This window comes from Lagenorhynchus albirostris, chromosome 14 (genome assembly GCF_949774975.1).
Source record: "Lagenorhynchus albirostris chromosome 14, mLagAlb1.1, whole genome shotgun sequence".
In the NCBI taxonomy this organism is placed as follows: domain Eukaryota; kingdom Metazoa; phylum Chordata; class Mammalia; order Artiodactyla; family Delphinidae; genus Lagenorhynchus; species Lagenorhynchus albirostris.
Genome location: NC_083108.1, coordinates 74,019,123 through 74,031,932, shown reverse-complemented (window position 1 = coordinate 74,031,932; position 12,810 = coordinate 74,019,123). Strand labels below are relative to the sequence as shown.

Below are 12,810 nucleotides of genomic sequence, written 5' to 3'. Positions count from 1 at the left end.
CGGGCCGCTCCAGGTCAGACAGAAAGCGTGGGAGATGCTGTGCAGAGTGTGGAGAGGAGCCAGGGGACAGCGCTCGGAGAAGAGGCCGCCAGGCACCCCAGTGGGAACCCGCGGGGACAGCTCTTTCCCCTCTTCTTCTGCTGGTGCCTGGGGCTTGTGTTTTGTGCTGATTTCAGGTGCACTCAGGCCAGGCAAGTGCTGCTGTGTGTAAGCACGTGTACGGAATTCCTTGGAGACAGAACCACCTTTTATTTTTGAAGCAAGGCAGCCTCTCTGGGTGTGGGCTTGGCGCAGTAGGTCCGGGGTCCTCGTCCTCCGCGGCAGCAGACCAGGGGCAGAGGCTGTGTGACCGGGGTCCGCGGTTGCTGCTCTCACAGTCCCAGGTCAGGATCCTGGGGGGAGGGGGCCGTGGCGCTGTCTTCGTGGGCTCTCTCCGAGAGCCTGTGCCACAGGCAGCCTGCCCCCGTCCTGGCCTGTCTTCCCTTGAGGGTGCAGTAAAGCAAGGGGCACGTGTCACTAATGGCTGGGATCCCCTCCGCCTCTGAGGAGGCATCTTCAGAAAAGCAGAGTATTTGTTGGAATCACACTCTTGGCCAGCAGCAAATTGGCGTTGCCAGAGGCCCTGTGGGTGGAGCTGAAGGTGTCATCTCAGGGACACAGCTGCGGCCTTTGTGGGCCCTGGGAACACGCACAGGCAGAGAGGGTGCCCCAGGACTTCAGCAGGCCTGCCAGCCACCTTTGTCTCAGCGTCTTGAACTCAAGTGCACGCTTTGTTGACACGTGGCCATGTTTGTCCAGACATCTGCGCCTCTTTCTTCTCGGCTGGCAGTCTTCCCCTCGCCTCCTGTCGTGACAGGAGGGACCACAACCCCTGCGTGCAGCCGGCCCACGGCCTTGACGCTCACCAGCAAGGCAGGCACCTGCGGGGTCCCCCCGCCACTGGCTCAGAGAGAAGCCAGGGAACAGCCGTCCAGAGCACTGCACTTACTGCTGGCTGCTTGGCTTCCCCGGCCCTGCCCTGTGCCTCAGTCTCCTCATCTGTAAAATGGGAATGATGACAGGTCCCACGCCCTCAGGGTGAAGGCAGATGGTGACACGGGTCCTGGCACACGGTGCTCGAGATGAGTGAGCTGTTTCCTCCTCGTTCCCACCAGCCCAGGTCCCTTCAGAGCCACCAGCCCTCCATCTGTGGACAGGGAAGAGAGGGGTGCAGGCAGCGCTTTCTCCACTGCGTCCGTCTAGCCCTGAGCTTCTGTGAGTGTGTCGGACCATTGTCATCTGTTTTATGTCAGGGTTCCTGTGTGAGACTGCGATTACGGGAGAAATGAAGGGGGATTCACTCCCTGCCCCAAGAAAAATCTCTTATTAAGGACCAGTGCGAGGGCTAGCTGTTAGAGCACAGACTCTGCTGCCAGAATCCTAGCCCTCACCTGCTGTGTCACCTTGGGCAGGTGACTTACTTTCTACGTGCCTCAGTTTCCCCCCTTATAAAACGGTAATAGAATTTCCCTCACCGAATCGTTGCGAGGCTGGGATGAGATGATAGTCTTAGGACGGGATCTGGCCTCCGGGAGCTCCGTCTGTTAGCTGTGATGAGGCGGATGGTGATGGTGGTGATCTAAGAAGAAGGGAAGGAGCAGAGAGAAAAGTTGTCCACGCCCTCCAACTAGAAGCTTCTTCCACGCGGCAGCCTCCCTCCAGAGCTTGAAGTCAGAATTAACGTGGCTCTCGCGACCCAGAGGGCTAGACCAGGCATGGACTGCCAGCCCTGAAATTCCACGCTCCCGTCGCCAGGATGCAGTCAATATAGCTTTGTTCCCTGGGGTCATGGGAACGGGGCGTGGGGGGGAGATGCTCAGGTGGCCGGGCAGTGCCAGTGCCCGCTTGGCTAGCGCCTGGCGCCGGAGGCCAGGCTGCAAATGTTCTTTGCAGAGCCTAGCACAGCCTTCTGCTGACTTATGGAGGTGGCTCCTCCCCCTCTGTCCCTTCCAACCTGGGCTCCAGGAAGAGAAAGGGCAGCCGAGGACGGCGAGGGCTCAACCCACACCCCCTCCAGGACGGGCTCTTGCGGCCCCTCACCTCCGACAGGCGGCAGCCTGGCTCCGGAGCTGTCCCGGCCCCGCCATTCCCACCTCTCACCGCACCAGGACGGGCCCTCTGTGCTGCCGCTGGGCGAGCTGGTCTCCCATGAAGTCTGAGCCCACCGGGAACGCACCTCTCCCGCAAAGATTCCTTTGCTCTTTTTGCTTCCCGGAGAAGCTGCCGTGACTTTTCCTTCTCCTTCTCCCTGTCTGTCTGAAGAACTTTATTGTCCCCCGAGTGGAACATTTAGCGCTCTCCACTGAGCCATAGAGCGTTAGCGCTGCATGTTGGTGAATAGAATTCTGAATATTGTAAATATCTGGTTAGCTCGAGGGCAGGCGTGAGTTTGAAGAGGGAAAGCAATGCTGGAAGGAGACATTGAGTTAGAAACGCCCAGAGACCCTGTTTTCATTTCGAAAGAAGGAACTCGTGGGAATCCCAGGGCTGGTACGGGAACCTCCAGGACCCCCAGTTTCTCAGGACAAGCGCCGCCCACCACCCCACCACCACCCCCAGCGGTTCTCCCTTTGAAGCGCTTCAGGGAAGAAGACCTGCTTTAGAAATCCTTCCCGGGGCTTGACTGAACCCTGACCACTCGGCTCCCTCACCGAGGGCTTCACCCCTGCTTCCTGCCGTGGGGCGTCCTCCAGGAAGAAGTGGTCAGTAACTCTTGTGGCGTCAGAGCACTGGAACCTGGAGGTGTAAGCCTCCTGTGCCCCGGGGCGCCAGGCGGTCCTCAGAGGGGAAAAGAGGAGACAGGGAGGAAAAGATGAGGGGAGCGGACACATATTAGGGGGAGGAGGCAGGGAGGGAGTAGAGGCCGATGGTAGAACCTTGGGTCTGGAAAGCAGTGGAGAAACCAGCAGTTTCCAGGCTGGGCTGTGAACCCGGGGATGTGACTCACAGCACAGTACTCTTTCCTGGGCACCAACCAGTCCACTTTGCCAGCTGGCTGAGGAGAGAATTAGGCACCCTGGTTGGTCCCTGGAGGCATCCGCTCAGCACCCCCATCTCTCCGTGGGCCCCAAGCACGGGTCATCTGCGTCCTCCCCGCCCCCAGGGACCCTGAGTCTTCCGACCTTGCTCCATGACCCCATGTTCCACCCCGCACATCCTCGGGAACTCCGTCATCCGTCAGGCCCCTCTGGGTCAAGCACATGCCCCAAACAGGGAAGAGAATCCTAGCGCAAGGCTCCACGAAGAGCTCAGGGTAACCAGGCAACTGATGACAATAGCCAGAGGCGCCCGCGACCGGCCGAGCTGGCTTTGTGTGTGACATGTACACCGTACACGCATTGTCTCGTCCCAACCTGCAGCAGCCCCGGACTCAGCTGGAGATTTGCATAACTCCCTCCCCGGTTTCTCCAGGCGCTTGTTAAGCTCCATGTGTGCAGGGTCCTGGGAAACCAATGGGAAGCCGGGACCTGGCTCTGTTGCTGAGATGCTAAACCAGGGGTGGGACCTGGCCGTCAGCCCCTGTCACAGGCTCCGTGAGCTGGCATGTTCTCCCAACCTAGGGCATTTCATCAGCCCCCGATGTCCCAGGCATGAATGTCAGTCCCTCTGAAAGGGCTGCTGTTGTTATTATCTAAACCTCCAAGTGTGATGAGCCCACATTTCTCAAAGAACCTTCTCCCACGTGCTGGAGGGAAGCAGGGACAAAGGTCGATGAGGGCAGACAGGAAGTCCCAAATAAGGTGGTCTTCCCCAGTGGCCTGGGCCTGCGCTTGTGTGTAGGGATGTTTGTAGTGTCTCAGGTGCCACGTGTTTCTCTGGGTCCTGATGATGTTTCTGGAAGGGCAGCCTCTTGGCATCAGTAAAAAACCATCAACTTCTAAAAGCCCGTCTTTGGCAGGGACGGCACTGGGCATTTGGCGCGTCAGCGGGAGGAAGCCATTTGACAGATGGGTAAACTGAGGTTCGAAGGGTTGGCGCCACGTACCGGAGCTGGGAAACCCCGCGTGTCGATCTGATTCCAGCGTCCACGGATTAGCTCTTCCTCCCTTCATTCACGTATTCACTTAAGCTGAGTGCCAGCCGCGGCCAAACCGTGCGCCAGCCCCTCCTCTGCACACCACACCCCTCACCTCCCACCCGTCCCCAGCAACTCACCAACTAGACATTTGGAGGAAGGCCAAGAGGTTGGCCCTTAAGACATCTCTTGGGAACACGCCCAGGATGAAATCAGCTCCTCCGGGGCCCCCAGAGGAGGAGTGGCCATTCCTTTAGGGGCCTCCAGAGCCGCACACTGTCTCCTGCCAACCGTCCCAAGCCTTGGAGACAGCAGCTTTCTACCTGGGCAGGTGACCTGGGATTCCCAACCAGCTGTGCCCGTGCCCATTGGCCAAGCGGCCACCAATAGTCACTGGGCTTCCGTTTAGAAGCCACCACCTCCTCTGCCTTTACTTGGACTGGCTGGTCACGGAGGAAGAAGGGAAAGAAAGCAAAGAGCAGACTTGCAGCCTGGAAACCAGAACATTCTTTTTTTTTTTTTTCCCCATGCATGCGCCTTTAATTTCTCCCTTCCCGGAGCCCACCGAGCCTTTGTACTTTTGCAGTTGCAGCTGTTTTTATTTGCCACCGCTGCTGTTGTTTTAAAAGGTCTGTTTTCACATGGAATGTTATCCAATTAGCAGAGCAATGTGTTGGCTTAAATAAACACTTGGGGGGAGCCGGCAGTAGGGAGATGGGATGGCGGTCGGCGTTGGCAGGCAGCGCTCTTCTCTTCTCACTGGTAAACAACCACAGCTTTAACTGGGGAGTCATGCCAGTTAACGTCTCCGTTCTCACTTCTCACTTTTGTATGGTGCCGGGGGAGAGGGGGGCGTGGACACAGCCCCAGGCCCACCCCAGTTGGGGTAATGCTGAGAGAGTTTCGTAGGGGGGTGCCATCAGGCCTCTCCGCACCCATGGCCTTCGCCTTGCAGATTCCGCTGAAACAAGACCAGTGGTGGGAAGAGGTGACGGTGAGCAAGGCAGAGCTTCTTAAGGCAGGGAGAGCCACCTTCTCGCTGGGTGCCCAGCCACGGTGCAGGCGCCGTAAACGGCGATCGCCATCAGACTAGCGGTGGGTGGTGTGCGCTCCACACACAGACACACACACAGCTTTGCTCATCTGAGTGCAAGGAGTGCATAGAGTACAGCCTCCCAGGGGCCCCGAGGGTGTGCAGCCAGGGTCTGAACGGGACATGGCCCCATGGAAATGAAGACTCCGTGGGCTGTGTCCTCCCTAGACAGCCCATGTTCTAGAAAGGCAGGGCGGCACAGTGGTTAGCAGCGTGGCCCGTGGAGTCAGAGCTGCCTCCTTCCATCTCCGTGAACGTGGGCAAGGGGCTTCATGTCCCCACACCGCAGGCTGTTCATGTCCACAACCGGAAATGATCTGCTCCTTGAGGCAGCCATGAAGATTAAGTGGAAAGCCGCGTGCCAAGCACTCACCACAGGCCGCGGCGCAGGGCACCAAAGGAGCAGAGGCAGTGGAGTGTCCCGGGCCCCACGGGGCAGAGGTGCTGTGCTTTGAAGCCGAGGTATCAGTTGCTTTTTGTCTCCTGAAATCTTAACTGGCCACAAATCCAGGAATTGGGGTGCTATCCCCACTTGTCTGTGTTAGGTGTGTGCGCTCGTGCTTGTGTTTTTTTTGTGGGTTTTTTGGGGGGTTTTTTTGCAGTACGCGGGCCTCTCAGTGTTGTGGCCTCTCCCGTTGCGGAGCACAGGCTCCGGACGCGCAGGGTCAGCGGCCATGGCTCACAGGCCCAGCTGCTTCGCGGCATGTGGGATCTTCCCGGAGCGACCGGGGCACGAACCCACGTCCCCTGCATCGGCAGGCGGTCTCTCAACCACTGCGCCACCAGGGAAGCCCGTGCTTGTGTTTTAAGTGCAGGTTTTCCCTAGTTCCTATCATCAGGGCCCAGGGATAAAGGAAAACGTGTTTGAATCCTGAGGCTTGCATTTCAAGGCATGGATTTGCCCTCAGCTCCACGGCATTGTAAGTCGGAGGGGCCCAAGGTGCTGAGTGGAGGCCCACAGTTGAAGTTAGCGGTATTGTGCAAAGAGCCCCACTTTTTCTGGGGACCAGCTCTTCCCCAGTGGAGGCCAGAGGTAGCTGGAAGATTTGCTGGGAGCTCACTTACAGGAGTCGGGGAGCATTGGTACAGGGGCAAAAGTGATCTCCCCCTTAGAGCTCAGCATGCTGTCCACAAGGAGCCGATACAGAACGTCCCAGGGCAGCAGACTGTCCTCCCAGAATCACAGGCCCCTGTTTTTCACCCCCCTCGGCAGAGAAGGGGCTGAGCCCCCGGCAGAGAAGGGGCTGAGCCCCCGGCAGCCCCAGCTGGGCCGCGGCTCCCTTTCCCCGGGCTTGGCTGCTGTGCTCTGAGCCACATGGTCATTCTTGGCCACACTTCCTCCAGGATTCAGGGGCACAGATGGTTTAGGGCAGGTTGGCGGCGTCCGTGTTCAGGTGGATTTGGCATCCGCCGAGAGATGCGGCCCTCCCACCCGGCGAGAGACAGCAGAGGGGCTGAGAGATGACCTGGACGTCTCAGGACAGGAGGCCTGGCCTCAGCCCAGCCCGGGAGCCATGGCCCTTGGGACGGGAGTCCTGCCAAGGGCATCACATGGGCTTTTGTTGCCAGGAGGCAGAAGCCCGTCTTCCAGAGAGAGCCGCAGAAAGGTCAGGCCTGGCACTGAGCTGGCAGCCTTCCGGTGCCTTCCCTGTTCTGGAAAGGTGGCTGCCAGGCCTGGGCACAGTCTAGCCGGCACTGGAGGCCAGGGCTCTTGGCGCCCACAGTTGGTGGCTTAGGTCAGAGGAGATGAAAGAGGTGTGTTTCCAAGATAGCTGAGGCGGAGAACCGGGTGATGGGGCAGCTCCAGACTCCAGCTAGACCTGCTCAGAGTAGCCCTTGTCGGGCCTCATGTTGTCTAAGACCTGCTCTCTGAAGGGGGCAGTCCATCTGCCCCGGGTCAAGGCAGAGGGACTCCAGGCGACCATCTGTGTCAGCAAACAGAACCTAACCCCAGATGATTCAAGTGAAGAGAGATTCATGGCGGGGTAAGAAGGGCTCGGCGGGGCTCGCCAGGGATGTGACCCACCCCCACCAGGGCCAGTGGCAGTGGGAGCTGTCGCCACCTTAGGCTAAGGGACCTTGAAGGGACAGGTGAGAGCCTGAGCTGTCAAGGAGGGGCCACCAGCAGGAGCTGTGGTCCTGGAGGGAGGGGTCCAGGGAGAAAGTCTCCCGGCCTCTCTGCCCCTCCCTCCAGCCTCTCACCGCCGCCTCCCATTTGCTCATCCTAAATGGTACCCGAGGCCAGCGAGCCCTGGTCATGCCCTCCAGGGGAGGCAGCTCTGAAAGCCCGGAGAGGGGGTGTGCAGGGGAAGATCAGGAATAACCAGCACGGGCCCATCGGGTGATGAAGGAAGTGGCCCCGAAGTGGCCGGGGGGCGGGGGGGACCTCATCATCTACAGCATCCTCCTCTTTGCCAAACCAGTGCACCCTTAGAGTTCCATTCTAGACCTTCAGGCTTCGGCAGTGACCCAGCTGGGCGATCGGGTGTTAGTGGCACAGGAGACTCTTCCCATCCCAAGGTCCCAAAGTCACTCATGTTGGGAGCGGGGCCTCCTGTCCATCTCTGTGCCGCACCCAGGACTGTGTATGTGTCAGCTCTTGTCCTAACCAAAGGCAGAGCCTCCCACTTGTACAGGACAGGACAGTCGTGGGCGAGACGTGCTCCTTTCCCTGCTGCCCTCGTGGGCTGAATCTCAGGGGTTGGAGGAGCCAGGGCAGTACATCTAAACCAGCCCTCCGTCTCCAGCCGGGACCAACCTCAGCGTCCCTCCCAGTCTGGAGACGTGATTTCACGACCCTCAGGGAAGGTCTCGCTCCATGGTTCGCCCTGCAGAACAGAGCACGCTCTGTCCTGAGCTCTGTGCCAAGGGTAGCCAGGATAGAGGCCTCCCTCCGAGGTTCAAGGTCGAGCCAGGGAGCCCGGCACACAAGCAGGCATTAACGGGGCAGGTGTTCTCAAGGAGGCTGGGGGCGCAGGGCACACAGAGGGCACCTGGCTGCAGTCTGTACGAAGGGAGCCCTTCCGAGGCTGAGAGGGATGTTACGAAGGCCCAGGGACGGAACACATAGAGGCTGAAAGGAAAAGTAAGGAGGAACTTGACCTGCATACCAACCTTGGCCTCAGCTTTCCTTTCCTTGAAATGGGAGAATGATGTCTGTTCTCATGAGTAGGTTGAGGTCAAGTGCTTAGAGTTCTCTGGAACCCAGGACATCTCTAATCCGTGGTATGAAGGCCCTTGGATGGCAAGGGAGGAACACAGGCAGCAGAAGCAGGATTCGGAGAGAAGCAAAGGGCTGGGAACAGCTAACTTTCCACTTCCTCCATTGCAGCGCCCGGCACTCCGTGGAACCCCGGGCACCCCGAGACGACCGCAGCCCTAGAGCTGAGGTTCGGGAAGTCTCTGTCTGGGGAGAAGGTGGTGTGGGTTTCGGTGGAGTCTAGTGTAGACACAGACCTGGGAGGAAGCTGCTAGAGGAGGGCAGGCCAGAGAGGCCGGGACTGTGCCTGGAACCTTCCCCTGCACTGGCCCGAAAGCCCCAAGGCCCTGGGGCTGTGTCTCCCCGTCACCCTCCCCGGGTCTCACATATAACAGGCTCTTTGCATGAAGCACCCCTACTCGGAATTATCCAAGGCCAGTTTTAGCCAGGAATCACTGGCTTCCTGCCTGCGATAGTTTGGGGCTACCGCATTCCAGCCACTAGGGCTGGAAACACAACCTGATTTCCGGTTAACCTGAGGGGACTAGAACCGGGAAGGGTAATTCTGCTATTTTTGGAGATTCACACATTGTGCTCTAACCTCAAATACAAAAGAGCTTTCGTACCCTACTTACCATTCTCCCTGCTCTTTAGCGTGATAATGGGAAGTTGAGGGCATACATCCTAATAATAACAACAGCTAACATTTAGGTGAGAATTATCACGTGCCAGGCAGTGTGGCGTCAGACTTAATAGTTCATTGAATCTGCGCATCCATTCTTTGCTGCTGCCTCTCATTTTACACGTGGGGAATCTCAAGCTCAGAGAGGTTAAGCAGCTTGCCCGAGATCACACAGCTTGTAAGCGATGAAGCAGGGATTTGAACCATAGTAGCCCAGGTCCAGAGCCCCCAGTGTTAGTTGCCGTGCCCCCTCACCTCTTAGAGTGAAAAGCCCTTCCAAAGAGGAGATGAGAATTTGCAAGGGGTGATGTCAGAGAGAGGCTGGGAGAGGGAATTTTTAGCAACTCCTATAATGAACAGAGACCGCTCCAGGCTTTGTGTGCCGCAGGGATGGAGAGTGGGTTTCCAAGGGTAAGAAAGAAACACAGATATGACGGCTGGAGTTGGGGCATCTCGCCTGGACTCACCTGCCAGGCTCCAGTACCCCCTTGTTCTGACTCTGACTTAGTTCCTACCAGATGCCACCTCTTGGCCGCCCCCATCCGACCGTGTCCCCAGAACCGCAGCTCCTCAGGGACCCTGGCACGAGGATGGAGTACCCGCCATGCCAGACTCCCGACCAGTTTCACTCCCCACTCTTAAAACGCCAGCTCCCCCAGTCAGGCTGTTTCTCTGCCTCACCAGCTGAGAATGCATGTGTTTTAAAGCTCTGAATGGGCCATTCCGGCTTGGAGTCCAGATGCATTTTTATATCCACATGGAAAAAAAAAATGCAGAGGCTCTGCTGGCAGTCAGAAAGAGTTTTTTAAATTAACGTTTAAAAAAAAAACAAAGAAAAGAAAAAGTTTCCTGCACCTGGCCCTTCTCAGAAAAGCACGAAGGAGAACAAAAGCATTTCTTTAATTTGGGCCCATGTCTAATTTTTAAAGACGCATGTCCCACCCACCTCGCACCGGTACTTTTCAGATGCAGCCGTCTATCAGATACCTACTCTCTGCCACCTTCGGGGCTGATGGTATGTAAGTCTCACAGTTAGCCCCATTTGACAGATGAGGAAACTGAAGCTCATGTGGGGGCAGTTGGCTTACCCAAGGCCACTGTTGCCTTCCTAGGCTGCTGTAAGAGACTGGGTGGCTTAAAACAACAGCAATGTCTTCTCTCACAGTTCTAGAGGCCGAAAGTCCAAGATCAGCTTGTCAGCAGTATTGGTTCTTCTCAGGGAAAATCTATTCCATGCCTCTCCCCTAGCTTCCGGTGACAGCCTGCATTCCCTGCTGTGGATATCACTCCAGCCTCCTTTGTCACGTGCATTCACCCTGTGTCTTCACATGGCCATCTCTTGTAAGGACACCAGTCACACTAGATCAGGGGCCCATCATACTCCAGGATGTCCTCATCTTAATTTAACTGCATCTGCAAAGACCCTGTTTGCAGATAAGGTCACAACCTGGGGTGCCAGGTTAGGATTTCCACATCTCTTCTTTTGGGGGACCCAGTCCAACCTCTAACAGTCACAGTGCAGATGAGGCCAGAGAGGGACTGGTTCCAATCCAGATCCCTGGTTATACACTGCCTCTTCACAGCATCAAAGAAGCAAGAGGGGCAAACCCCGTGGCGCCTCTTCTCATAGCAGGTGGCGCTGCCTGCAACCCAGAAGCAGAGACCAAGACGCCACCACTGGCCACTGCTGCTCCCTGGTGCTGACAGCGCCTGGGAGCCCGCGCCTTCAACCTAGCACTAACCCGAGGCCTCTGTGCCGAGAGAAATTGCAGATGTCTGTGGTGGCAACACCACCTTCACGAGAAGTAGCATCTATTGAGCACTTACTGTGCGCCCCCAGAGTGTTCTGGGCACTTTGCATGTTAACTCTTTGTCTTCTTCTGTAGAACCCTAGAGGATAGTGCCGTTAACATTCCCATTTTACAGATGAGGAAACTGAGGCCAGGGAGATTCATTTAACTTGCCCAAGGCCTTGAAGCTAGGAAGTGCAGGACCTGCCCTGCCCAGGCAGGGTGGCCTCAGAGCCCAAGCTCCTGGCTACCAAGTGCAGTGACCTCTGTGTACCTCAGGGGTGTTTTGGGAAGAGCCCCAGCACAGAGCCAGTTTAGCTCTAGACCTGGTGATGTTTAAGAGGGAGCTCACTGGTGCCATATGAATCCATTTGTAGGAAGCGTCCAGAACAGGCAAATCCACAGAGACAGAAAGTAGACTGGCGCTTGCTGGGGGGCAGGGGGAATAGGGAGTGGCTGCAAATGGGTAGAGCGTTTCTTTTGCAGTGATGATGAAAATGTTCTAAAATAGGTATGGTGGTGGTCACACGACTATGAATAGACTAAAAGCCATTGAATTGTAGACGGGTGACTTCTATGATAGTGACTTGTATGTATGGTGAGTTATATCCCAATAAAGCTGTTACAAAACAAAAGTCAAAAAGAGGGAAGTAGGCAGAGTGCGGGGGGGCGGGGTCAGGAAGAGCGAAGAGCGGGAGGCAGGAGCATGCGCAGGTCCCAGGCCGCTGAGCCCGGGGCGGAAGCCAGTGGCTGGGGGACCACGGCAGTGCGGTGGCCAAGGGAGCCTCAGCGGAGGCCAGCAGAGAGAGATGGGGGCCAGAATCCCCAGGACCCGCGGAGGACGGTGCCGCCCAGTGACAGTGAAGGGCCCCTGTGGTTGTCATCGAGGGGCCGGATGGGCTCGGCTTCCTCAGAGGCACTGCCCCTGGCAGCCGGGTGGGAGGCCAGCCGCCTAACGGGGTCGCCGTCCCCAGATGGGATGGAACACGGGAGGGAAGCCGGCTGCCCGGCCCAGGCACCAGTCACAGCCCAGAGAGCGGATGTATTGAGCACACGGCCACTTGCAGCACTGTCCCTGGGCACGTAACCCACTAATGGAGTAGAAGTGCCCATCAGCTCCCTACACCCGCCCCGGGAAGCAGGTGTCACGGGGCCAGAGCTGGCCGTTAGGTTTGCGGTGCTGGCGGGTAGGAGACCAGGCTGTGGCGTCTTCCAGTGGGTCTTTGCTCATGCGCTGTGTTTCGTTGCAGAGGGCCTTCAGCGCCCTGTGTCACAGCACCCACCTGTACGGCCGGAGGCTGGTGCTGGAGTGGGCCGACTCCGAGGTGAGCCTGCAGGCCCTGCGGCGGAAGACGGCCGAGCACTTCCACGGTAAGAGAACTGCCGTCCGCCGGCCGCGCTGCGGGGGCCAGGTTCCCGGACGTCCCCCCGTCTCCTTCGCATCTACCCTTCGCCATCCATACGCTTCTCTGTACCAGCGGGAGGTGCTGACCCGAGTGGGTGGCATTGGTGGCCTCCATGCCCTTTTGGTTTCCCAGTCAAGTCAGGTCATTGGGAGGCCTGGCAGGATATCGGGGAGGGGAACAGCCTGGGTGAGGGTGGTTATCCCCCCGCCCCCCCTCACTTCCTGCCTGGTTGCTGCCGGCTGGCTGTCATTGCCCCCAGAGGCCACAGCTCACATCCAGTGGCTCTCTGCACCCAGCACTCTCTGTCCAGGGTCCAGTGGCTGACCCAGGGACCACTTGCCCCGATTTCCCTGCGCCTGCCACCTGTTTACTGGACCCTCCTCAGTTATCCAGTTTGAGCGCCTTCCGCTTCCTGCCCGGGCCCCGATGGTCACAGGACCCAGCCCCACCTCTTATACACCTTGGTGGCCTCACACAGCCTCGCCAGTAACGCAGTCCGTCTCCAGAAAATACTTAGCCCCTGCCGTGTCCCAGTACGAGGAGTGCCGCGGTGACCTCGGGGGGCTTTGGGTCCAGGTGGAAGGGG

The 12,810-nt window shown here is 58.0% G+C and overlaps 1 protein-coding gene across 6 annotated transcripts in view; it reads left to right on the top strand.

The window, feature by feature from the left end:
- RBM19 (RNA binding motif protein 19) overlaps positions 1 to 12,810 on the top strand; it is a 129,962-nt gene that overhangs the window by 89,025 nt on the left and 28,127 nt on the right. For all 6 annotated transcript variants that reach the window (XR_009544317.1, XM_060170209.1, XM_060170212.1 and 3 more), the window contains one exon: positions 12,069 to 12,189. Coding sequence is in view for 5 of the 6 variants with exons in the window: in XM_060170209.1 (XP_060026192.1) it covers positions 12,069 to 12,189 (121 nt within the window). In the remaining variant the exon portion in view is untranslated. The remainder of the gene's footprint in view (positions 1 to 12,068; positions 12,190 to 12,810) is intronic.